This window comes from Ixodes scapularis, unplaced genomic scaffold (assembly GCF_016920785.2).
Source record: "Ixodes scapularis isolate PalLabHiFi unplaced genomic scaffold, ASM1692078v2 PGA_scaffold2__306_contigs__length_199485367, whole genome shotgun sequence".
In the NCBI taxonomy this organism is placed as follows: domain Eukaryota; kingdom Metazoa; phylum Arthropoda; class Arachnida; order Ixodida; family Ixodidae; genus Ixodes; species Ixodes scapularis.
In genome coordinates this window covers 166,367,921-166,393,544 of record NW_024609857.1, presented here as the reverse complement: position 1 = coordinate 166,393,544, position 25,624 = coordinate 166,367,921, and the positions used below count along the sequence as shown (strand labels likewise).

Below are 25,624 nucleotides of genomic sequence, written 5' to 3'. Positions count from 1 at the left end.
AATTCTAATCACTGAAGAGGTTAATAACTTAATTTTTTTTGTACTGTATTAAGTGAAATAACCTATCAGCGCTGCCCTTAATTTATCCCTTAGCCATTACCATCCAATCCGAAGCCAACTGGCCAGCCTGTCGCGCATGCGCACACGAGTCGAACCTCAATACAAGGTTCGTCGAATTTTCCACCAAAAGTTCGAAAAAGTCGAACCTGGTCGAACTCGAACCTCGGCCGGTTCGCGACACCCCTAGATGTCACTAGGGGTGTCGCGAACCGGCCGCGGTTCGAGTTCGACCAGGTTCGATTTTTTCGAACTTTTAGTGGAAAGTTAGTCGAACCTTGTATTGAGGTTCGACTCGTGTGCGCATGCGCGACAGGCTGGCCAGTTGGCTTCGGGTTGGATGGTAATGGCTAAGAGATGAATTAACTGCAGCGCTAATCCGCTATTTTAGTCAATACAGTACTAAACTTTAAGTTATTAACTTCTTCAGTGAATAGAATTAGTTTCTTTCAATTGCAGTTGTTCACAAAATGAAAATAACCCTTTGCATAAAAAGAAATTCTCCAAACCTAGACATGCTTGCATTAAGGTCTGGCCACACTGTCCATAAAGTCGAACCGGTCGAATTTGGTGAAAAGTTCGAAGGTTCGTTGAACCGGTTCGACCCAGTCGAACCCCCAAAGTTCGACCAAAAAATCTGGTTCGACAAAAGTTCGCGACACCCCTAGATGTCACTCCTTCGACGGGCGTCGGAGGAAGTCCGGCCAATTGTGTTGGGCAAATAGAAACCTTGGCGAGCATAAATACTTGGTCAGTACACCTTAAAATATTTTTTTTTTAAAGTTTGATTACTGTAAACGATTTAATTTTCGCGGGCTCAAATTTTCGCGAATCGGGCCAAAGCTGAAAATTTGAAGTTATTCGCGGGTTCCAATTTTCGCGAATCGAGTGTAGCTTCCGTAGCGTTCACATTTTTCGCGAATTGTAGGCGATTAGCTAAATTCGCGAAAATTAAGTTCTCGCGAAAATTTAGTTGTTTACAGTATATTTTTTGCCCAACCTGGAGGACTTCTGCCGACATTTTCAGATTGAAAGAATTGAAGATAGCTGTTAAACATTCGCGTAACACATTTCAAAGGAATTGATGGTCGTTTGAAGGGATTGCATAAATTGGTTTGTAAATGTGTCGAGCTAAAATGTTTTAATGGGTGGCTGAAGAACGTGGATTAAGGTATAAAAGTTTTACTGATCAAACTTACCTGAGTAAATAGAATAGAAACCAAAAACTTGAAATTCCTACCTAGGCTACAACAGCCGTCTGCTAAAAAAAAAAAGGTGTCTGGCGCAACAACCAACAGACGGCGGCACGTAAGATTACAGATATGGTTACCAGGGACGGCGCCAAAGGGAGGCGAGGGGTGGCGGGCGCCTCCCCTAAAATTTGTCCTGCCACCCCAAAAATATGCCAGCCTTTACAACCCCCCCCACCCCCCCCTTCACCTTAATTTTCGCGCGCAGACCCGCATATGCTACATGGCTTGTCATTTTCCTAATTTCCTCGTCCCTTGGAAAAAGCATTGGCTTGAAGGATAGCCAGTCTACTCTAAAGAGGCCTCACACCGGTTGTTTTCAACTTTTTCGTGCCGTCCACTTTATTTAATTTCTTTCCGTACCCTGTGAAGAACGATGCATGAATATCGGTATGGCTTGCCGAAGCTAAGGAGCGTCGTCTACCACTCAATTCCTCTGTCGCCAACCAAAAAAGACTTCCTGAAAGTAGCTTCACCCAAGTGATTACTCGGAGACTTGGAATCCCACCTGCACTGCGCCGTCGCTTCGTACCTGCCAGACAAAGGAACTCAAAGGCGCTGTTCATGATCTGACCGAGGAAATCTCCCAAAGTCCTGAGACGCTCGAGCCGGCTGGCCAGTTCCCAAGGGGCGGCTTTGACGTGTCTAGGTCATCCTGCTTATTTCAAATCTTTATGGAGTCCTTGAAGGAACTCTGGTGACGGCGACTGTGTGCTCGGGAAAGGGTATAGGTCGGAGCCTGGCGGTTCGAGAACTGCCATGCTCCCATCATTCGTGACCCTGGGGCACAGAGTCCCTTCGAGGGACTATCCCAGGAGGTTGGAGGAAAGATGAAAGTGTTTGGGTATAGGGGGGGAGTAAAACAGTGGAAGTGCTGTAATTTGACAGCGGGCTATCGAAACTGGAAGAAAGCTCTTCAGAAAGAAGGCGGACTACGACGCCACTCCAACAGTGCAGCACGCAAGATGTCCCAAACATCATCGGCTTTCTTCAAGCAGATGAAGAAAAGTTGGGCGGCTAAATCAGTCGCCGTGTAACTCTGCCAGGCGTAAGGGAGAGTCGTCACTACATCTACATGATCGCTGCTGTGCTCCGGTTTTCCGCAGTGCAGGGGACTGCCTAAAGAGCACATGATGAGCCACGACAAGCGTGAGCGTGCTTATTTAGTATTGCGGCATGTAAACATGCCTGAATATTTTGCACGTAAAATGCTACATTAACCCGAGTTGTAGATAGGTTGTAAAGTAATGAAATAAACTGAGCTGATTTCTATTAAAAACTCTCGAAGCGCCAAGTCATCGTCCCTGAATATTTGCTCTTTTAGTCGGATCGAAAGCCCATGCCTCCTCAAAAATGCCGTGCGCCTCCCCACTGCCCCCTCACTATGAAAAGCCTGGCGCCGTCCCTGATGGTTACAGAGGCTACAGGCGGTACACGCGTGAATTGTGCCACGGTTCAAGACAAATAACTTGGCACATGGGCATCTGGAGGGGATAATAGCGGACAATGTTTCTAAGCTAAAAGCAACACACTCTTTTTCTTGCACGAATTGACAGTGCACGGCTGTTTTATTCAACCAATGAAACAGAAAATGCAAGCTAAAACATAAAAAAAAAAAACCAGTTGCATTGTTTCATTTTTTTCAACAATTATTTTTGGCTACATGTCGCCGTCTAATCTGCACTCTCTGGTAGTTACCGCGTCACTTTTCTTGTCTACAACTTTCATTCATGCTCTTTCGGGGCGCATTTAGCTCCCAACAAGCGAGTGATAGTTGCTCTGTTATGGAGAGTGTCAGAGAACAAAATAGGTCTAGTGACGTTTTCGGAAGTTTCGACGACGACCTCCAGGCTCCCATACAATTCTACGCTGGGTAAGGTGCGCCTCCCTTCAAAACAAGCTACTGACAACAGCGGTGTCATCACCGAAGCTGATGCTGAAAAAGCAGCACTCGTGGTGTCTTCACTGCCGAAGCCCACCTGTCAACGCAGAGAGCACTGCCATCTATTGGCTGCTGTGCCAATAAGATGCCTTTGGTTAGCACACGGCCACCGCAGGTATATAGTGATTTCAAGTTTTTCAATCCTAATATTTTACTTAGGTAAGTTTGATCAGTGAAACTTGTATACCTTTAATGCATATTCTTCAGCCATCTCCGAGAAGAATCTTAGCTCAATACGTTCAGAAACCAATTTTTGCAATTCCTTCGAACAGCCTTCGATCCCTTTGACTCACACCGTAGTACCAATAAAGCTAAAGACCCGACTGGCACAATTAATAACAAGAGTACAGTAACGAAAGCATAACCTACCAGTTATATCTATAAAAGTTAGTGTTTGTTTACAGTGCTTGGTCCTTAAAAAATCTAGGCTGTATCTGCAGAATACCCAGGCAAGTCCGTGCAAATTAATAAAATAATTTAACGGCAAGGCCTCAGATTGGGACCTATGGCTCACAGAGGTAGAGACTCGGGCAACCCTACAACATTGGCTGCGGCTAAATTTAAAGCTAAATAATGTCTAGGGGAAATTCTTTTATATTCATCCTTCTCATGAACATTAATTTGATTTTCCCTTTTTAAGGAACAAACATTAGGTAATTGTGATTGGTAAATCAAACATTTAAAGCCACACTTTTTTGTTACACTTGGAATTTAAAAGAATGCAGCTTCAATTACATATGTCCACCGGTATCAAGCGGTTGTGTCCTGTCAGCATAAACTTTCTAGGCTTCATTGTAGGCAGACAAAGTTGCAATAGGGAAGTGTAAAGACCTGTTCACATTCTTGCAACCTCTTAAGCCTGTTCACACTCTCGCAACCGAGTATGACATAGAGAAACCGAGACTTGCTAAAACCTCTTAAAATTTCTTAGGACAAGAGAACACACTGGCACGCTGGCGCCATCTATGCGGTGACCCTGGAACTGCATTTCACAAGAGCAAAGGTTTTGCGGTATTTCCGAGGTCAAATGTGCGTAATACCTACAAGAAAGGCTCGTTCATAATGTTGACAAAAGTTTTTCGAGCAAAGAAAGGATAATGCGCGAGAGAAATAGAAAATATGCCGGAATGCCAAGTTTACACTGCTAACCAATAGATAGCGCCAGTGTGTCCTCTTGTTGCTTGATACCAGACTTTACCGACGAGGATGGCCAAAGAAACCAAGGAACTGAAGATGACCGCAACTATCGGGAAGCCGCCGGAGTTCCAGGCAGACAGCGGAAATTTCGAGATTTATCTCGAACGCTTCGAGCTGTTCGTGGCAGCCAATGACATCGCAAAAGAAAAGGAACTCCAGGTCTTCTTTACAGCCATCGGTGAGAAAGCTTACACCGTTCTCCGGAGCCTGCTTCTGCCGAAGACGCCGAACAAGGTATCGTACCATGAGGCAGGAGGCCGTCAGCATATTTCAAAAACACTACGCACCTAGACGCTCACTGGTCACAGACCGATTCCGTTTCAATCAACAAAACCAAGGGCCTCACGAGACCGTGACTGACTAAGTCGTCGAACTGAAGAAGCTCGGAGCGACACGCGAGTTCGGCGTGTACCTCGAGGAAGCTCTACGCGACAGACTCATCGCGGGTCTGCACCCTGACACCATACGCTGTCGTCTTCTCGTAATGCCCGACACAAAAGTCACCTGGGACTGTGCATGCAGCATAGCTACGGCCATGGAAGCGGCGGCTCAAGACACAAAGGAAATGCTGACGTCAAGCAACGCGGGACAACCTCCAAACACTGCGGACGTCAAATGGGCAACAAGCACCGGCCCCACCACGTCGGACAGCGACAACGAACATGCCGACCAAGTCAAAGGGGCATGGACAGGAAGCGGCGAAAGCTGTGGAGCAAAGAACTAAAAAACCGTATCGTTGGTGTGGAGGACAACACTTACCTGTAAGTTGCCCTTTTCTGAACAGCGCTTGTTATAAGTGTGCTAAAAAGGGACATGTTACAAAGATGTGCAAAAAACAAAAGTTGTGCAACACGTAGCCGAGAGTGAGTGTGACAGCGAATTGCTCTCGTTGTGTCGCACGAACCAGAGTTCGGGCACGCCTACCATTTTAATTACCGTCTCGTTAAATGGTAAGAAAGTTCCGATGAAACTAGATACAAGGCCGCAGTGTCGGTAATGTCCAAACCAGAGTGCGCGAAGCACTTTCCTCATGCAAGCTTTAGAAAATTGAACGTCAAACTCGTGACATACACAGGCACGCGCACGATAAAAGGAATTGTGGACGTGCAAGTTTGCTACCATGACCAATGCTTTCAATTGCCACTGGTTATTGCAAAAGAAACTGAGGGCACAAGAATGCCTACGTTATAGTCAACCGGCAATGGCCAGGCGGCGCCAGCAGAGTCAGAGCACATGGTTATACCCTGTTTCGTTGTAACTTGGCAAAGGGTGGACGATAAGCCCCATACTGCGTGCTGAAGGCTTTGAAATGCGTGGCGTATACGAGCGCAGCACACACGTATTGGCAGTCTAAAAGCATTGGTGCGTGCATTGGTACGATAGATTTTTTTCCACCCGAAATCTGGCTGGCACCTAAGCATACCCGGTTAGGCAGCACGCAACACAAGCCAACAGGGCGACTGGCAACAAAACGCTCGTCTCCTCGCTGACCGGTGCAAGGAGGGGGTAAAACGTCTTCAGAGATGCAGCAGTGCCCCACTCCGTGTTTCCCCCAAAAAAAGAAAATTCCTTAAGCGTGCTCAGTTTGTGCGCAGCAACACTCGGCCGGCGTCGTAGAGAGGCTTAGGGGAGGCAGCCACTGAAACTATACGGAGGGTTTGCAATTTCATAGTACTTGCCTCCTTAAGCTCCCGGGAAAATGCAAGTGCACATGCATTGCCATGGGTCAAAGAATAAAGCAGGCAGAGACAATCCATGCTTTCGTCATTGCAGCTCCAATTGCAAACGCTGCTCCACGCGGCCCCGATTGAGCAAGGGACAATGTGCAAAACCAAGGCGCCCCTAGCGGCTCGGGGGCATTCTGGGAAACGTCTGTCAACCGAGAGTTTCTTCCGTCGGACCGCGGCTAGCCACGAGCGAATATTGCGGACCTGCACCACGCCCTTCAATGCAGTGTACCTCGCAGAGTCTTCGTAGGTTGACTTACGCGTGTATCTGATGCAGTAAGTATAGACCTTTCCAGCGGCAGTCTCGAACGAAGCGATTTACAGCGCGCGTCCCCGGTTTTGAGAGTGTATGTCAGTGTTGCCCGACTGCGCTGAGCTGTGGAGTTTCTCGTCAATGCGCTGTGGCAGCCTGCGTAGGTGAAATTTCGGACGCTGGTGGAGGCTAAATTGCCGAGTTTTCTTTTTTATTTTGTGTTCTGTGGCGAATATAAGTTATAGAGGTATTTAAGAAAGCAGTGCTCTATTTTTGGGAACAAAAACAAAGAAGTGAAAGCTGTTTCGGTGAGTCCGTGCGCGACAGAACAAATGCAACTGGAATGGTTGTTTCATTTTATGTTCAACGTTTTACGGCACCGTACACTCAGCCGTGTCAATCTATATAGGTCAAAATATTTGACCACACAGGATATCTGAACTGCATGGATATTCCCCCACCCACAACATGAAATTCAATGAGTCTCATTAATCGAACAACATATATTGTACGTACCCCACGGTGCCGCGTTATCCGAACAGGATTTGAGGAAGGTCTCAAATAACACAGCATATCCTATATACACTGTCGACGATAGCCACTTCGCGGCAATCGGACGGAATCCGGCGCGTTTTGGGGAACATGTAGAAGAGAGCAGCTTTTTTGCACAGCTTCAAAGCAAATGAACGAACGTGTCTATTCTGTCCCCACACCCCGGACCCGACCCTATCAGCTATTTTTCGCGAAGACCCAGAACACAGCCGGGAAGGCTTTTTGGAAATTATCTCAACGGAAATAATCCTCCAAGAACGTCGAACTGCCTGGGTCACGGGCTGCTTGACGGTCGCTCTCTTCATTCGTTTCCTGCGAAGGCCGAGCAGCCTACGAGCCCTGGTATTATCTGGTTCTCACAGTGGAAGATAACATACAAAGGGTAAGCATTCTAAACAGGCGAATAAAGTAAAAACTTCAAGAAAAGCCAGCGAACTCCGAATGCAAAATGCGGGTGGGGAGTCACGCTGGCCGGGTTTCCACAGCTCAGGCGGGTGCTAGAAATTTCTGGCTGATAGGGGGCGCTCGATTCGCAAAATGGCGGCGGCCAGAGCGCTCTTTTTGCAAAGGTCTATACCCTTCGACACTTTATCTAACGGTAACTGATTCAAGGGGGAGGCAATCTTGGGAAAGAGGAAGATGAGGTAGCAGCTAGTGGCCAAATGAATTGAGCGATGAAAGTAAAAGATGGCTGAAAGGGACACTGACGGGGTTTTAATGCTCGCCGAGGTTTTTATTTCAACGTGACCTATGTGAGCCCCACTACCAAGAACACAATTTGCGGCTCGAAGTTTTTTTCTTTTCACCCGAAAAGGGCCGGTCGAGAATTGGCCCGTTTCAGTCACACTCACTCTCTTTTTCATGGTGACATGGGATTCAAACTATGTGGGCCAAAGATATTCAAAGTTGTGGGCCATCTAAAGCAGAGCTACATAAAATTTTCAGGCCCGCGACCCCTAAAACACTTGAACGCCGTCCAGTGACTTAGGTCAGAGGTCCGCAAAAAAGGGGTCACGGGGGTCTAAGAAAGCTGAGCTGCCAATAGCTTTGATATTGCTATAAAGGGAAGGATCTTTAGAGCAGCAGCAAAGCTATTAGTGGCTTGACTTTCTTAGACTATCGCTTTGCACACCTCTGACCTAAGGCACACATTCAATATTAAAAAAAAAAGGCTCAAGCTGTACCTGAGCACTTCTTACGAGTTGTGAATGCGAAGCATGTACGTCTGCAGCATATATGCGTAACATATTTCTATAGATGGCAGAGCAGCGTGCTCTGCCGGTCAGGAGAGTGCGCCCTTTCCTCGCTGCTCTGACCTTAAACGCTTCGTGTTAGCAGCGTGCCGACGAACACACAGCGTCATGGGGCAGCAGTCGTTGAAACTGATGCACAGCGGCCAATGGGAGCCTCGTCGACATGCGCCAGCCAATGGGACCGAAGCCGAAATCCATCAGCTTTACTTCACTACTTTGAAATCGGGGAAACTAGGCGCTGTATGGCTAGGCTTTTCGCGTGGTTTCATAGCTGGGAGCTGGCTGCACTTGAAGAAAGGATTTAGGGTTCTGTTCGGCACGGTTTCAAAGCTGATCACGTCGGCTCGCTCCCTAAGACAGTTAATGCTTTCGCATTAAAATATAGAATGAATATGAACCCAATTTCTACGGCCTCCAAAAAACTGCAAAAACATTGATTGAAAAAAAAAAAAAAAATGTTGCCCAGATCCCAGGAAGTGCATGTACATGTATGTCATCCTCACTACGACGACGTACCGCAGGCTGGACGACGCGACGGCGGCGCACAACGGACCAACGTTGCAACCAACATGGGGCCGCTACTTTGAAACTGTCGTCCGTGGTAGCGGCCGATCGATCTTCCACAGCTGAACATCGAGTGGAAGGGATACAAGTACGAAACAATCGTACGACAAACAGTGCAGGCAACTTCGCCGTTGTCGTCTGCTCCACACGCCAAACAAGTGGAAAGAAAAAAACACGGTCTGGTGTAGCCCTGCGACCTCCGGCATCTCTCTTCACCTCGGTACACATCGGCCACGTGGCAAAGCCATGAGCTTCCATGCTTATGTTTCAATTTCGAGCACTTGAGTTTTTTTTTTTTTTGCTTTACTGAAAATATACACGACTTAGTAGCAAAATATTGATTGGGTAGTCTCCTGACGCCATAATAAATTGCCTGGCAAACAAGAAAAGAAAAATTTGGGGGGCGGGGTTAGTGTTCCTTTAAGAATGATGGACAAAACACGATGTAAAGACAGTGTGAAAGCCCGACACTAATGTTGGTGCTGGTCCTGGAAGTCTGTTGAAGTCGAAAGCCCCCAAGGAGTTGGCGTGTAGAGGAGTGTACGTATATTAAGATTAGGTTTAGTTTCGCTGAAGCGATGTGGCTTGCCTTCGCCTTGCATCAGTCGCCGTCTGATGAAGTCACGAAAAGCATGCTTACATACTGCATAACATGCACACGCAGGTCAACTTACGAAGGCTCGGATCAACCTCCGCAGGTCGACCTACGAAGGGGCATGGTGCAGGTCCGCAGTGCCCGCTCGCAGCTGGCTACCGTCTGATGGAGGGAACTGAAAGTGAAGCCTTTGTTGACAAATGTTTTCCAGAACACACCCGACACGCTAGGGGTGCCTCGGTTTTGCATTGTCCATTAAAAGCACTCTGCAACCTAGGCGCACTGCTGTACTACCGCGTTCCCATTGTGTTTTTCTTTCCGCGTGCTCTGTCCCTCGAGAACTTGGCACCTACTACAGACCCACTGCAGAGGATGGCACCCACATATAAGACAGACTTCTGTCCAGCTCACGTGCTTACCGTGCAGGACAGAAGGCTGCAAGATCAGCTGTTGGCACAGGTGCTTTGAGGGGTACTCCCAGCTCCTCAAACAAGTGAATGAGGCTCCACAGGGTATGGTCGGTTTGCCTTGCTGCATACCCGGCATTTGATAAGGTGAGGCTCGTAAAAAGATTGAAAAATAAAAATTGCCTGAATCGGTACTGCCTCAATAAGCACAGCCGATTTAAAGCCAATTCCATATAAATTAATTGGATCCTTGGATCAAGTGGGAATTTCACCAAAAAGCCAATTGGGAACTGTACTTAGAAAAAACTGGGCCACGCCAAGAAACAGCCCAGGAAAGATTGACACGGAGAAACGATCTTGCAGAGCCCGACACCAGCCCAACCCCACGAAGGGGCAATCAAGGGCAACACCAGTGGGTCAACGATGGTTGAGGGCATCCCTGCGCCAACTGCCGCAGTAGGGATATTTGCTTTGCCCCCCCCCCCCTCCCAAGGGCAGACCCCTGCTCGGGGGCCCACCCCTCAGTGGAGGGATAGTCGCCAGAGCCTCCGTTGCAGCATACAAGCTGGCAGGGCGCACCACGTGCAGGTGGAGGTTGACTTCCCTCGCGGCATCTCACCACAAAGGCTTGCGCCCCGGTTTCAACAAAAAACTACATTGAAGTGGACATGGACGAGACAACATTAACATTGTTATCAGCTGTGCTTCAGTTCAGGCCATGGCTGCCTGCGCACCGCCTTTGATGGCAACACGCACAATGTCGTGTGGTCGGCTTGACTTTGCTACCATAGGGAAAAGTCCGCCACCTGTGCACCGTGGTCGGGCAACTGGGCTGGGAGCCGCCAGGGTGCCCACACTTCCCCCTCAAACTTCGTCCGGCACGTCGACGATGGTGTCGTTGTCGTGGGCATCAGGGTGGATGGCACTGCTGGCTGGACTGGCATAGCAAGTCCGGTCGGCGCGGCTGGACGAGTGCGATGGCCCGTTCGCGGTCGCGCTCACCGAGTTGGTTGATGCACGCAATGCGTTCGGCGTCTGCCCTCTCCCTATGAAGGCGCCCCCGTTCGTGTGCCGCCCGACAGAGGTGTGCTCCTTGAACACGGTCCAGGTGGCGGCGGTCTGCTGTGGCCATCCGCTGCGTCGCCGGCACAGGCCGGGCCCTTGGGGCCGTCCTGTAGGGGGTGGCCACGGTCCACGGCCCCCTGGGGTGCCCCTGTTGTGCCGACGGACGTCCTTGGTGGCCTCGTCCACTGCCAGCCCGGCCGCCATGTCGTCCCGATGGCGGTGTGCGGTGGCGGTGTTGTCCACGAGCCATCTTCTTGGAGAAACGAGGAAGCAGATGCCGTGCGTGCTTAGTTGTGGGTTCAGCCTGACATTATATTCGCATCGCTTCGAGAAAGTTCGAAATAAGGTATCTGAGGTGGGCACACAATCTTCTTCCCATCTCTCTTGAAAAGGGAGCGGATCCGTGGAAGCAGAAAACTACCCCCAAAATGCGAGAGAGGCAAAGCTGAGGGGACAAGAAAGAAAAGGGTTCCTCTCCCTTTGGTGTCACCGACGTCGCAGGTTATACCGCCGCCTTGGTGGAGACAACGGGGTTTCCAAAATGGGTCTGCCATCAGTGTCATACCGGTCCTGCGAAGAATCTTCGTCTTCTGCTTGAAAAAATTGTTTAAGGTCAGTGACATGAACAAGTCCGGTTTCTTCACTAGACTCGCAGTGAACTAGTTTGTAAGTGAATGGTAAGCATTTTTTATGCACGCGAAACAGACCTTCCCACCTGTTTGCGAGGGAGGCTGCGAAGCATCGAGCGGCGTCACTCAGTGAGTGAGTACACCGGAGTACAAAATCTCCCACCATGAACAGCAGGTCACGTTGCCCTTGGTTGTACTGTTCTGCCTGCTGTACTTGGGCGACGTCGAGATTTTCTCGGGCCTCTTGAAGGTTATCGGAGAAGCGCTTTAGGAGGTTCTCTCCGAACTTCACTTAGGAGCAAAGACTTACCCCAGACTCTGTAGAAAAAGGCTGCTAAAAAGTGGAAACAATGGCTCCTTGCCGAAATTTAATTGGGCAGGAGTGAGACCCATTCACCAATAAGTGGTAGTAGGGGTTGCGAATGCCAGCTCCAGCAGTTTCACGTCCCAGTCCTTGTGGCCCTTGGTGCAGGCCACTAACATCATCATAAGGTTCCGATTTACCCTTTCCGTGATGTTTGCTTGTGGGTGGTATGGAGAAGTTCTTTTGTGTTTAATTCCCAAAACCATGCATCTGTCCACGAACACCTTACTCGTTATGTAAGAGGCGTTATCGCTTACAAGCTGTGCTGGAAAGCCGAACCTAGCGAATGTTTCAGACAGCCCCACGTTTCTTGGAAATCTAGCTTTCGTACAAAAAACAACTCGACCCACTTCACGAAGTGGTCAGTTACCACGAACAAGTACTGATTGCCGCGGGGACTATGTGGGAAGGGGCCACGACATCACAGCAACAAATCTGACAAAGGCTCTGGCTCACGATTGTTTCCATGAGACCGGAGAGGCTAACAAGCATGTGGTTTTGCCTTTTGGCACACCGAGCAACTACGAGCATATTGGAGCACATCCTGCCTCATGCCTGGCCAGGTAGCGACTTAGGATAACTTTTCGTAAGTTTTGCTCCCACTGCTGTGTCCTGCCAAGGCAGAGTCATGCATGTATAGAATGAAAAGCTTACGGAGCTTGCGGGGTATCACGGTCCGGAACGCCGAGCCATCCGGATCGTCGTCGGCCTGGGGATGTAGCGCAGCAAGATGCCATCTTCACTCATCAAGTAGGAGTCAAACTCCTTGTCACTTGGGCAGTAGACTGGACCTCTTGCTGCCAGCCAAGTGGACACGCGTTGGCAGAGTCCGTCATCCAGCTCTGCCTTGCGAAGCTCCTTGCAGCTCACCAATGTACCTTACCGTGAATCTGGGGATCCTCGTGCCATGGCCACGATGGTCACCGAACCATGGGCTTTCGCGAGTGTTCCTTGGGAAGTGGAGCACGAGAGCGCATCAGTAACTTTGTTGGTTGACCCCGGGCAGTACACGATAGAGTAGCTGTACTTTTGTAGCGTAAGCACCCAACGAGCAAGACGTCCAGCTGGATTCTTAAGTCCTCTTAGCCATGAGAGCGCTAAGTGATCAAATTGAATCTGGAACATTGCGGCATCCAGGCACATGTTGAAGCACTTCAAAGCATAAATAATGGTGAGACATTCCCGTTCCGAGACACTGTAGTTGCGCTCGGCTGGAGTTAGCGTGTGACTTGTGAAAGCAACTGGTCGAATGTCTGATGGGTGAATCTCGATATGAAGAAACCCGCGACTGCAATCCAGCTTTGTAAACACGTTCACATTACCGAGCGCATACATCACAAAAGAAATGCTGGGGAAAGGGTTAATGTCTTGTAAGGACACATCAATAAGCTGCCTGTAATCCACACAGTCTGGCTGTTCAGTCTTTTTTTGGAGCGAGAACAATGCGGAAAACCTAAGGTCTCTTTAACTCCCACACTGAACCGGTGTCAATCATCTCCTCGAGCGCCGCATCTAGGAGTGCCCTTTTGTAGACGCTGATCGGTCGAGGGTTGCACCTCCAAGGCGGCGGGTCACCGGTTTCAATGCGGTGTAGCAGGACGTCAGTTTTTCCAGGCATTTCCGTGAACGTCGGTGAGAAAGACTCCAGGACTGCTTGCAGCTCCTGCTTCTGCTGACGAAAATAAACCCTGGAGAAGGGCAATAAGTGGGACAAAGGACAAACAGATATCTTCAAACAACCCCACCGTGAATCTCGGGATCCTCATGCCGTGGCCACGACAGTCACCAAGCCATGGTTATCCTGCGAGTGTCTCTCGGGAAGTGGAACAACGAGAGAGCGCACTTTTGCAACGATTCTCAAACGCCGGCAGGCAAGACGTCTGGCACCGTGGTGAAGTGGGCTGCAATGGGTGGGTTCCGGATGCGGTCCTCCCATCTGGCAAATAGAGTCAGCTCTGGTTGTTGTCCCAGCCGGTATCCGCCACAAGAAAAGTCAAGTGTCATGTTTTTGCCTGTAATAAAATCTCGGCCCAAGATCACGGGTACTAAGAGTCCTGGCAAATAAAGAAAACACTGACGCTGCTTCTTTCCATTAAACCGAGTCCGCAGCCTCATGGCTCCTCCAGCTGTTATCGCTGTGCCAGAAGCTAGCTGCAAACGAGCTTCGCATTCCCGGATGCTTACCTTTTTTGCTTTGCAGAGTTCGACAATGAAATCCCCTATAAGAAAGATAGAGGCCCCAGAATCCAAAAGTGTGGCAATGAAAAATCGAGCAGTGAAATCGTCATGTGCGGTTTCATGATGTTAGGCTCGGGCTAGATTCAACATACCGATGGAATCCGTGCAGCGGCTACACTGTCCCCAGGGACTGTAACGGCCGTCGGCTAGTGGCTGTCTGGTTTCAGCGTTGCTGACCGTAATAGTTTCCCTGGTTGGTCTGGTTCTGGCTCTTTGCCGCCGTCTTGGCCACCTCTTGTCTGTAGTGTCCAGAAATCTTGGACACCGGTTTTGGTGATAGCCGTGCTGCTCGCACTCGTACCAGCAGTCCAACGACAGTTGGACTGCTTAGGCAACCCTAGGGCTGGGCAGTATCGCGATAGTATCATAGAGATACTTTAGAGTATCTGTATCTTTATGTAAATACATTAGAAAAGCTACGTAAATACATTAAAAAAATGTATTTGTATCTCAGTTCTGAAATACATTTACGACGTATTGCTTGTATCGCAATACTTTGTCATACTTAGGTATCTCGTAACATTTGTTGTCATTTTTAAGAAAAATTTAAAAGATAAAACATCAGTTTGGTGCAAGCTGCTTCGTAATTTATAATATGAACCCGTCCTATAACATAATTCATCATCTCTAGCCCCAACATAAAGGCAAAAAAACTGGTTTAAAACTGTGGAAAAAGACACAACGTCTTTTGCGAGCGTGGAATGCAGTCTTTACCTTTCTGCAACTATTGTAAAGACTTATTTTTCGTGAGCTCAATATTTTGTGATTTAGGTCAAACCTGAAGTTCTGGATTTATTTGCAGGTTCTAATTTCCACGACGCTGTGGGATCTCAATACAGTTAAACCTCGATGTAACGAAGTCGGTAAAATTCGCAATTTACTTCGTTACATTGAAATTTCGCTAAATCGAAATTTGGCTTTAGCATGCGAAAAAAAAATTCCGAAACATTTTACGGGTATGAAAACTCACCGAAAATGACATTTATTTAGGGGCAAAGTAGTCCGCGAGTTTTGCTTGCGCCTTGTCCGACAGTAGCAGCGGCGTCATACTGGTCATACGGCGTTCGAGCGCCCAGAGCGCTTGCACGGCATCTTGCTGCCCATGCGACGCCGTGTACCTCCTCAGTACGTCCATTGCGTCGAGCACTTCCCGAGTGCTCGTGATCTCGGCAGTTTCTTCAGGATGGCGTCCAAAACGTTTGCTTTCTCATCCAAAGAAAGAACTTTACGTTTCCTTATGGCAGCAAGCACGTGAGTGAACCGCCCGGTTAAAAATTAAAGCTGTTTAGTTTAGGCGGTGCCAATGTTTCCAACCTACACAGCACTCTTGCCCGCACAGTTTACTTGCCCCCTTGCGCCCACAGTGTACTTGCGCCTTTCCTTTACATCACGCTCGCAAGACGATAATCGGTCTTCTCCTAGATGGCACTGCCCGTGCGGTCGCGCCATCACGTCGCTCCCCTGCTGAAGTTGGCTCCCGCGGTACAGTGGACTATGATGATCAGTGAATGTCAGTGGTGATGCTGTTATGCCGTGTTAACTTTTTGCTCGCCATTTTCTGGCCACTCCCGCGGAATCCGCTTTGCCGCATGCCTCGCCGGCGCTACCGGCGCCGCATCCTCGGGCAGCCTAGGAACGTTGGAAGGCCTGTCCCCGTGAAGTAACCTATCAAGCGCTCGCGTTTGTGCATAATTTTTTTTTTAACCACAATTTTTTTGCGAAGTTGTTTTTTAGAGTTGATTTATTTATTGCCTTCTATGGCAATGGCGCTTCGTTATATTGAAATAGCAGAAAAATAGACTTCGTTATATTGAGACTAAAGATACATGGGGTCTATGGGCAAGAAACTGTGAAAAATAAAATACTTCGTTAAATCGAGGATTTCGTTACATTGAAGTTCGTTATATCGAGGTTCGACTGTATAGATTCCAATGTGTTTAGATTTAGCGGAATTGATCGGGGGGACCTATTTTTCGCGAATTGTAGGCGATTTGCGAAAATTAGGTCCTCGTGAAAATGAGGTTGTTTACAGTATCTGGTTCAACGGAGATAACATGTTTTCTTTAGCGGCAATAATGATAAATAAAGAGTTTTAGGTAACGGAAACAGCGTAAATTACACAAAAAAGGAGAACAAGCATAAATTACCATTCATATTCGCCCTCGAACTGCACCCTCCCCACCTAACACTGTTCGAGAGCTAATGTATTTCTATAAGTATCTGTATCCGTATTGCAGAATACTTTTCCCCTGGTTTTGCAGAAGTATCTCAGGGATATCCCGTTACATAAAAGAAAAATGTATCTCAGTACCTGCATTTTTGACCTTAAAATACATGTATCTCAGTATTTTATTCCCGAATACTTTTTGGAGTTTCTCTGCCCAGCCCTGGGCCACCCGTACAGAGGTGCCCGTCGGACTGTTTCCAGCGATCGGGTAAAGAACCACTATGGGAGGGCCTCCACCAGGCTTGCGCCCCGCTGTTATGGGGAGGGCTCGTTCCGTTGCGGTGGGGGTCAATGCTGCATGGCTGCGGGATATTGACTGTAGCATGTCAGTTTTCCCCAGCACTTGCTGGAGTAAACTGACCAAGATGGTTCGCTTGGGTGGTGATCTCCATTGGGACCCAGCTTTTGATAGGGCGCTGCTAACGACCTCCCACCTGTCGAGGCGACCCCCAGCCGGGGCCTTTACAAGCCCCACAGTGACTTCACGGAGACCTATCGATGAGAGTTAGGCGAACATCCGCTTATCCCGCATGGGAGAACCCCAGCTAAAATGCACCATTAGATCCAATTGGAATTCAAACTGGTTTTAATTGGAACTAATTGGTTTTAGTAGGGTACAACAGGAAGCACACTGGCCAATGGGTCTCACCAATTAAAAATATTTTTCCAGTTGGAACCTCAATGGGTTCCAAATGGTTCTCATTGGTTCCCATTGGCAGTGATCAATTGGTTGTCCAAAAACCTAACTGGTACCAAAGGAAAATTTTTAATTAGAACCTAATGGGAATTTTTAACTGGGACGTCATGCATGCCATGCCAACTCTCCTGGTTGACGTGGTGGGGAAGGGAGGTCTCGCTCAGACAGTCCACTTGCGTGGAGGCCTCGGGCCCTCACCATGCGCATGCCGGTTGGAGCGTGTAATTGGCTGGTGGCGGTGGCACGTAGTTCCGCTCGGCATGAAGAGCTTCCTCGATGAAGCGGGCGCCCGGGCTAGCTCTTCGAGAGTCTCAAAGGTGCAGTTGATAAGGTAGACGCGGTACCTTGGGTGACACTGTCTTCTGACCCGAGCTACTCTGTCCAACTCCGGTGTATTCGGGTCCGCCCTCTTGAAGAGCTCTTGCATGACCCGAATGTACCGGACCAGACTTTCATCTGGGTGCCGCGTCCTTGCGTCAAGCTCTCTGAGAATGTGTGTTGCACAGCCCGCAGGCAGAAACCCTTATCGTAGCCTTGTCTGGAAGTCTGCCAGGCTGGTGAAGGGTTCCCTGCGACCCCAACAAGCACCTGGCACTTGCTCGTAGTGCAAGCGGCACAATGCGGTCCACAATGAAGGCTTCCGAGGCACCGGAGACAAGGTGGTACACCAGCAACTCGCCCATGAAGTCTGCCATGGACTTCACATCATACCCCTTGTAGACTGGCACAGTCAAGTGTGGTCGGGGCTCTCGCGGTGGATGTCCTGCTGGCCAGGCGTGAGGGCCAGGTGCTGCATCACAAAGTAGCACATCTTTACCACCTTGTGAGAAGGTTCATTTGTGCCGCTGCAGCCATCGCGGCTTCCTGCTCCCGTGTGAGCATGGCTAGAAGCACAAAAAAAGGCCTCCCCCCCTGTTCCCCAGAAACCAACACAAGCGCACAAAATGATTGCCGTGGTCACAAAACAAACAGTCTGAAGCGCGCCAACACAACAAACGCGGACAGGACGGAACCACAGAACGATGGTAGGAAACACGTGGAGTGGGAAAAAGGCTTACTGAAAGAATGAACCAAGCTCCGTAAAATCCTGTAAGTGGATAGCATACCACGCTAGGGCGCCATTGTGGTTGGTTTGCCTTGCTGCATACCCAACCAGGAGGAATAACTTGGAGTGAGCGGTTTCAACAACAAGAAACTACATCTAATTGGACATGGATGAGATGATCAATACATAAACATCATTACCAGCAATGCTCAAGTCCAGGCCGCGATTGACCGCGCGCCGCCTTTCATGCGCCTTATCAAGGCAGTGAGCGCGACGTGCGTGTGGCAGTCTTGACTCCGCTGCCATGCGGAAAAGTTTGCCACCTCTGCACCATAGTCGGGCAACTGGGCTGGGGAGCCGCCCAGGTGCCCACAAGGGAACGCTGAAATCTCAAGGTGGCAGAGGACATTCTTTAGGTGCCGCAGGTGCATCCTATAATCATTGGCCGTCTTCTTGTGCCAGCCCCTCACACTCCACCCCCCTCCTCCTCCTCTTCCTCCCCCCCCCCCCCCCCCCCCCCCGCATACTAGTGAAGAAAGATGCAAAAATGTGTAATGGCTTTTTTTATTTAGAAATGGAAAAATTGTGTTAGTTACATTGCTTGCAGCTCAGGCTTTACATTATCTGCTGACCAGACTGTGGCAGAGCATTCTCTGATCTATTGTTGTATGTCGACGGAAGTTTCTATGCTTACTTTTTGATGGCAACTTTGCCTTTTCCACACGTGTAAAAGCACTAAGACTGCGGTGTCAGATTACACTGAAAACGCTCAAAGTCCTTTGACATCGTCCCCCAACTGACCATTGGATCATTTTGAACATTCCCCATGTCTAGTTTGTGTGCCGAATGAAATGAACGGTTGCTCGATAAACGGTGGTTGTTTCTTAGTGCACGACACTCTTTAGGACTTGGTAGGCTTCCTCTATGCAAACTCATTCTGCCACTCAGAACACAAAGCGGTTCCCAAAATCTGTCAAGATGTATACGTAGCCTGCAATTTGAGCTTTTCAGAATATACCGTAAGTGTTGTTTCTTTCAGCATTAAAAAACAGAAATTTATGACGCTTGCGTGACTTCATGAGATCCACATAAGTTTCTTCAAACATGGAGCTGAAGACACCGGTTACGTTGGCTATGCTGTGACAGGGAAATCTTCCAGATCGGCGGGACGGAAAAAACCCAAATGCATCCTTTTATTACAATTTAAATGCTCGGGCTGGTACCGTCTGTAAACCACCTAACCAAAAGGCAACTACGAAAAGTTAGTGATTTGAACGCGTCACTCAGTACACTCCTTGCGTTTTAACTTTGCGACCTTGCAGAACCATTCCCTCGTTGCTCAGCTACATTGGAAGATGGGCTTTAAACAGCAAAATAAGTTATTTCTGGTGTATTTGCAGCTGTGCTAGAGTGGGCAGTGACGAGGAAGCAAACCGAGCTGCATGCATCTGCGTAGATAGACGTCAATAGCATCCCAGTCACAAACTAAAGAGCATTTAAATAAACCACTCATGTGAATCCGATACCTGCTAAAGCTCCGTTCTGTAACACCCATCTTGAAACGAATGACGCAGCACCAAACATTGGGAAAAGTATTCCTGGGTAGGATGGAGATTGACCATATGCGGCTGACACAGCTACTTTTTTTAAGAAAAGGAAAGCAACTGACGCGTGAACAAGGCGTGGAAACCCTAACATTGCCTCACAATTATGGCTTCCAGGATATTTCATGAAAACTGCGCACCTATCTTCTTATTTTATTTTCCAAGCGTGTACCAGTCCATATGAATCTTGGTAGCTCTAAACCTCCCGTCCTTTATACGCGAGGTATTTTTATTTTTGAAGAGTGCAGTTTTTTAAAAAGCACCTTCAAAATCAGTTTTACGTTAATTAAATATGGCAAAATTTTGGTACACCTTTCCCGCGATTCTTGCTTCTCATTTTTGAAGCACTTTGGTCTTCGATGCCCAAGCGCCAAAAAACCTCAATTTTGACTCTATCAACCTTTTTATTCACTTTTTTTTTTTTTTTATCTGCTCGTCCAATTGCTAAAAGCACAGGAAAGATGAAGACATCCAGTACAAAACGAGAAAGAAAGTTGAGCCAGTTAAGAAAGTGGTAAAAGACGAACCGGAGAAGGGGAGTGTTATGCCTGGCTTGGGGCCAAGGTCAATCGACGCACCTACTTAGCTGTCTGCTATTGTCGTCAGATGCCTCCCAATTAAAGGATTAGGATCCGCTGCCAGCAGATTACTGGGCGATGCTCCTGGGCGATGCTCCTGGGCGATGCTCCTAAAATGAATTTACGGAGTTCAAATATTTAGGTGCTTTTTTCACGTCCAAGCTCAAATGGGACAAGCACGTCAACTGTACTTTTTGTCGCGCCCTTAAAAAATTAGGTTATGTTAAACATACTCTTAAATGCACTACTAAAGAATTTACACTCCGTGCTTATAAGACCCTTAATTGTTAGGCCCATCTTGGAGAATAGATCTGTTGTTTGGGATCCTTATTTTAAGAAAGGCATTAATCTCAATGAATCTATCCAGGCCAAGGCTGTAAGGTTTATTTTGAATAGGTATGACCGTAATTTTTCGCCCTTTTTTTTTTGCCAAACTTTGAAAAAGTTTGGCAAATTAAAATCTCCTGACAAAATAATCCGATCACCAGGCCTGAAATGCAAACCAAGGTAACTCCTCGAGGAAAGCAACGGAAGAAATAGGAGGCCTGTAAAAGGCTCCTATGACGTACCTAAAATTACCACTGTAAGCTTTGCAGAAAATACACTCTATATCAGAAACATCTGGCATGCTCAGTATTTTTAAAGAGTTCTTAAAAAGGACATGCTCTGCCACCTTTACTTTCACGGTCTTTCCCGTAAACACTGTAGCCCGTAGGATTCACCATCATATATGCTCTCACCAGGCACGTAACCAGGGGGGGGGAGGGGGGGGGGGGGGCCAGGCCCTCCTCCGAAACCTTCCATTTTGCTGGGGCATCCTCTCCCCCCTCCCCCACATACAGCATTTTGTCACGGGCGGGCCCTCCCCGAATCGAAATCCTGGCTACGTGCCTGGTTCTCCCTTAACCACGTCTCCATTAAAATAGCAATATCTGGATCACGGGAAAACAACATTCCCTCTAACTCGGTGACCTTGTTAAGAACAGTCCTACAATTCATGTTCAATACTTTCAATGATCGAGGGCCACCGCTTCGTCGTCATTTATCGTTATTGTTTTAGCGAAAACTTCCATAATCTCTCGTCTGCATCTTGAAGCGTGACCTCCGATCCTTTAGTGCACTGATCTCAAACTGATCTCGGGAAGTGGGCCACATAGACAAAATTTACTACCCCAAGGGCCAGGACTTCAGGGTAGAAAAACGTTCCGGGAAGTTTATTCGTGTAAAATACGTCATACGTCAGAATGCGTCATAAAATAGGTTTATTTCGTGCAAGGAAGTCGAAGTAGGCTTATTTCATGAACAACACAAAAAATGAAACCATCAAGTTCTAAATATAATGACTTGATAGCCAACATCGCTTTGCTGCAACAAGCAAAAAAATGGCCGCCTATCCTTATGGTTGATTGCAAAAGGTCCACTGTTATTCTTGACCCGAGTGTTGACTCGTTCACCTTCAGCAAGGAGAAGAAGTGCTCGGACGTGTAGGTGCCCCCAAACATGGACATGATCCTCACTGCTTGTTGATGTAGAGCCTCTTGCTTCATCCAGAAACTTGTAACACTTTTGCCTCAGAGTGGTGCTAGCCAGTAGCTCTAGCTCTATCTACAGCTCTGGATCGACGTGATCTGTCTGCATTAAGAGGGGCAATTAGAAAACTTGAAAGTCCTTGAAGAGGCTGCTTATGTCTTGAACTCACTCTTAAAATTCTTTTTGGAGACTACAGAGAGACTCAGAAAAAATACCGCAAGATTCTTGATCTATGTGCCCCCCCGACTTTAGCATTGGATAGTGATCAAGCATTTGCTGCCCTATCTGCCACTCCCAGGGATGCAGCTTGCCCAGAAATGCCCGAATGTCGGTATAAATTGTGATGATAATTTTGTGCTTCCTCTGAAGCTTAACGTTCAGGCAGTTCAGGTGGTCAGTTATGTCAGTGATGGCAAATGGCTTATTTTCTCAAAGGTTTTTTTTTTGGTTGGACATACAGAACCAGAAACTTCTAGCAGGCACTTTTTGGTGAACGAGCCATCGCTGAACGGTTTTGAGGATGAGTAAAGCTATACGCACTCCGGAGTGCACTTCGGACGGAATGGCTATACACACTCTGTGGAGAGCTCATGCCGCTCGGGCCACCTTTTTCAAACGGCGCGTGTATCCCTGGGGAGCTCATTAACACAGCCCCCCGCATGCATTCACGCCGCTTCGCGGTGACAGTATGCGGCTGCTAATTACAAAACCTAACCAGTACACGCCGCTTCGCGGCGTCCAGCCGGCAACCCAAGCCCCGCTGTCCCCGATCGCACCTCCGGAAAGAGAGTCTCATACCATTTAGTTCTGCGAAGTTTCGTTGTCAACATTCGGCTTTTAGTGTTCATCGCAAAAAAGATATGTCGTAAATATCGCCAAATGCCTCGACAAAACAAAATGTCCGAGAAAAAAAGAAAAAAAATTAGGCTCACCGGGGATCGAACCTGCGTCCACTTGAGTATAAAGTGAACACCTTAACCCCTAGGCTATACAATCGCTCAGAAAACTCGTTGTGACCATTTGTTTTATACGAGTTTAGCGGAGTGCGTATAGACATTTCCGTCTGAAGTGCACTCCGGAATGCGTATAGCTTTACTCTTTGAGGATTTGGCCACAAGCTCAGAGACAGTAAAGCTCGCTCTTACCGTTTCGTTGCTTGTCCGGCTGGCTTCCTGAAACAGGTCTTGCTGCTTTGCCAGTGACGTCCTAAGTTGAAAAACCCCGTCCTCGCATATTTTTCCGGTGAGCGCACCACACTTCTTGCCATGGCACGACTTGAAGTGCGTCAGATGTCATACTCCATAGGCACAGAAATGGCCTGCTGGCAAATGAAACACTTTGTCCCACGATGGTATGGCAAGTTCCCACCGCTCTTGAAAAAGTCGGTTCTCGTCTTCAATTCTGCGCTTCGTATATGGCTTTGCCAACGACATTGCAACATCCACCACAGAGCTTCGTTGTTTCCATGACAGCTGCCGTAGCAAAACTATAGCTATACTGAAAGACATTGTAACAGGGTATGATACCGGGCGGACTAACGAAGACCCGTAAATTTTTCGGAACTAGTAGTGTTTTGAGAGTATCTGAATCAAAACTCTTTCGCTGTGGTGATGTCACTATGCCCTGTTGGCACATTGTGCAACTGTGAGCTAAATAGAGTACCGTAGTCGTCCCCCCCAGACAAGGGGGACAGATTCCCAAACATGGCTTTTGTCCCCGCTGTGGCTTATGTTTTTCTCCAATCATTCGGAAAAAAAATTGGGTTATGGGAGAGTGGTTGTTTGGGCGAGTTGGTTTGACATCTTATACAATCTTGTGCGCAACAAAGACGAGGACAAAAGCAGAGAAGAGGACACAACAAGGCGCAACTTTCAACTGAATTTTATTGAAAACGTGTTCCGGTATATATATAGTCTCAACCATCGTCACAATGACAACAAAAAAGACAAAAGTAAAGGAAAAAAAAACACCATGACAGAGCATAACTGGGAAACAACACTATCTCGTTCTCAGGAAAAACAATTCCTTCTCCGATAATGTGATCGGCGGCATAGCAACACACATGTCTCCTAAATAATCAATGTGCTCGGCTTCTATGATTTCGCGTGTTACCGCTGACTTGCATTTCCCAATTTTTACGCATTCATCCAACAGTGGGGTACAACCGCATGTCCTGCAATGCAAGTCAAGAAAGCCACCGTTCTTTTTTTGCACGTTGTTATTGTGCTCGCGAAGCCGATCATTTAGGCAGTGCCCCGTTTGCCCGACGTAGTGGCTGCCACAGGACAACGGAATGCGGTAAACCACGCCATCTGTACAGTCGACAAATTTCGTTCTGTGCTTCTTTTCACATCCGTGTTTGGCACGCACGCCAGGCTTTTATAGTTTGCACAGTTCCATGAGCTTATTGGGCGCAGAAAACACTACCTTTACATTTGATCGCATTGCTATTTTCTTTAGATTGTGCGACACTCGGTGTACATACGGAATCACAACAACTTTTCCTTTTTGTCTTACCGGCGTAAAAATTGGGAAATGCAAGTCAGCGGTAACACGCGAAATCATAGAAGCCGAGCACATTGATTATTTAGGAGACGCGTGTTGCTATGCCGTCGATCGCATTATCGGAGAAGGAATTGTTTTTCCTGAGAACGAGATAGTGTTGTTTCCCAGTTATGCTCTGTCATGGTGTTTTTTTTTTTTTTCCCTTTACTTTTGTCTTTTTTGTTGTCATTGTGACGATGGTTGAGACTATATATATACCGGAACACGTTTTCAATAAAATTCAGTTGAAAGTTGCGCCTTGTTGTGTCCTCTTCTCTGCTTTTGTCCTCGTCTTTGTTGCGCACAAAATTGTATAAGATGGGTTATGGGGTTATTTATACAGCGTGTAGTTGGTGAGCCATTAAAGTTGCGACGAGTCACACGCTGTAGATGAGCAATTTAGCCAGTGCAGTACAACCGCTAGCCTGGGGTCTTTAACGTGCATCACGCAGTAGTGATACACGACCGCACGCCGGTACGAGGCTCATCTAGATCGAAAGGGGTAGGGGTGGGGCTCGAGCCCAGATCCCTCGGTTCTGAGGCGCGAGCTTTCGCTCCACGCGCGTCAAGCCGGGTGTGCACTTTAGCCCACTCGGCCGCCGATCCCCCCCCCCCCCCCCCCCCCCCCCCCAATCATTCGGAACCCTGCGCACACCTACGATTCCATCACCATAAAATCATCATCACAAGGCGCCCATCGCGGGCCTCCATGGTACGGGCTGTTGCCTTTCTGCGATGCCGCGGCTCTCCTGAGCCAACAAAGTTCGGTCGTTACTGACGCTCTTTCTTTTCTAGACTCAAGTAACGATTCACGGAAATAATCGCTGGAGAAAGGAGATAAGGGGTAGAAAGGGCAAACACATGATCTCCAAACACAGCTGGGTGACTGGTGCGCGACCGAAAAAAATCCGCCTGGTCCTGCACCTTTGCATTTAATTGCATTATCAATCATTACGATTTACATCGGCGAAAATTGCTTTATTCCAAGGTACAAAAACGCCCAAAATTTCTTGGAGGTTCATTCGTACGTATGAGCTCGATAACTGCCGACTTTTAAAGCTTTTAAATACATAAAGCGGAAACACTGACGGACAGACAAAACAAGCACGCGCAAGGCAAGGCTAGAACTGGTCACCTCAAGTGCCTTGCGCGACATGGTATTTTTCTGATGCTCTAGAGCACACCGCGGCCGAATCGCTACTTTGTTTACGGATTTGCTGTCCACTCACCGAAACACTTGAAAAACTTTAGCGATAATTTCCCTCCGTCGGCAACGACCACATCGAAATTGACTCCATTCGAGTTG

The 25,624-nt window shown here is 48.0% G+C and overlaps 1 protein-coding gene across 4 annotated transcripts; it reads right to left on the bottom strand.

Moving 5' to 3' along the window:
• Positions 1-9,087: 9,087 nt before the first annotated feature.
• Positions 9,088-25,621, bottom strand: LOC121836839. Of its 4 annotated transcripts, none has more exons than XR_006078029.1 (3): positions 25,548-25,621; positions 22,920-23,095; positions 9,088-11,112 (listed from the first exon to the last, which is right to left on the bottom strand). XR_006078029.1 is itself a non-coding variant. In XM_042292100.1 (2 exons), the coding sequence occupies exons 1-2, from the start codon at positions 23,039-23,041 to the stop codon at positions 10,662-10,664; spliced, it is 576 nt and encodes a 191-aa protein (XP_042148034.1). In that variant the 5' UTR covers positions 23,042-23,584; the 3' UTR covers positions 9,088-10,661. The 4 variants fall into 4 exon arrangements, 1 of the variants encoding a protein (XP_042148034.1); XR_006078030.1 differs by having other exon boundaries at positions 22,920-23,092; XR_006078031.1 differs by lacking the exon at positions 9,088-11,112 and adding an exon at positions 21,798-21,876.
• Positions 25,622-25,624: the final 3 nt, after the last annotated feature.

What these genes read in the sequence shown, in the direction of transcription:
- LOC121836839 (XM_042292100.1), bottom strand. Translation starts at nt 23,041, where the DNA reads ATGGCAAGAAGTGTGGTGCGCTCACCGGAAAAATATGCGAGGACGGGG. An exon ending in GCCGGACAAGCAACGAAACG is followed by an intron (nt 11,116 to 22,919) that starts GTAAGAGCGAGC and finishes CGTTTCTCCAAG; the next exon opens with AAGATGGCTCGTGGACAACA.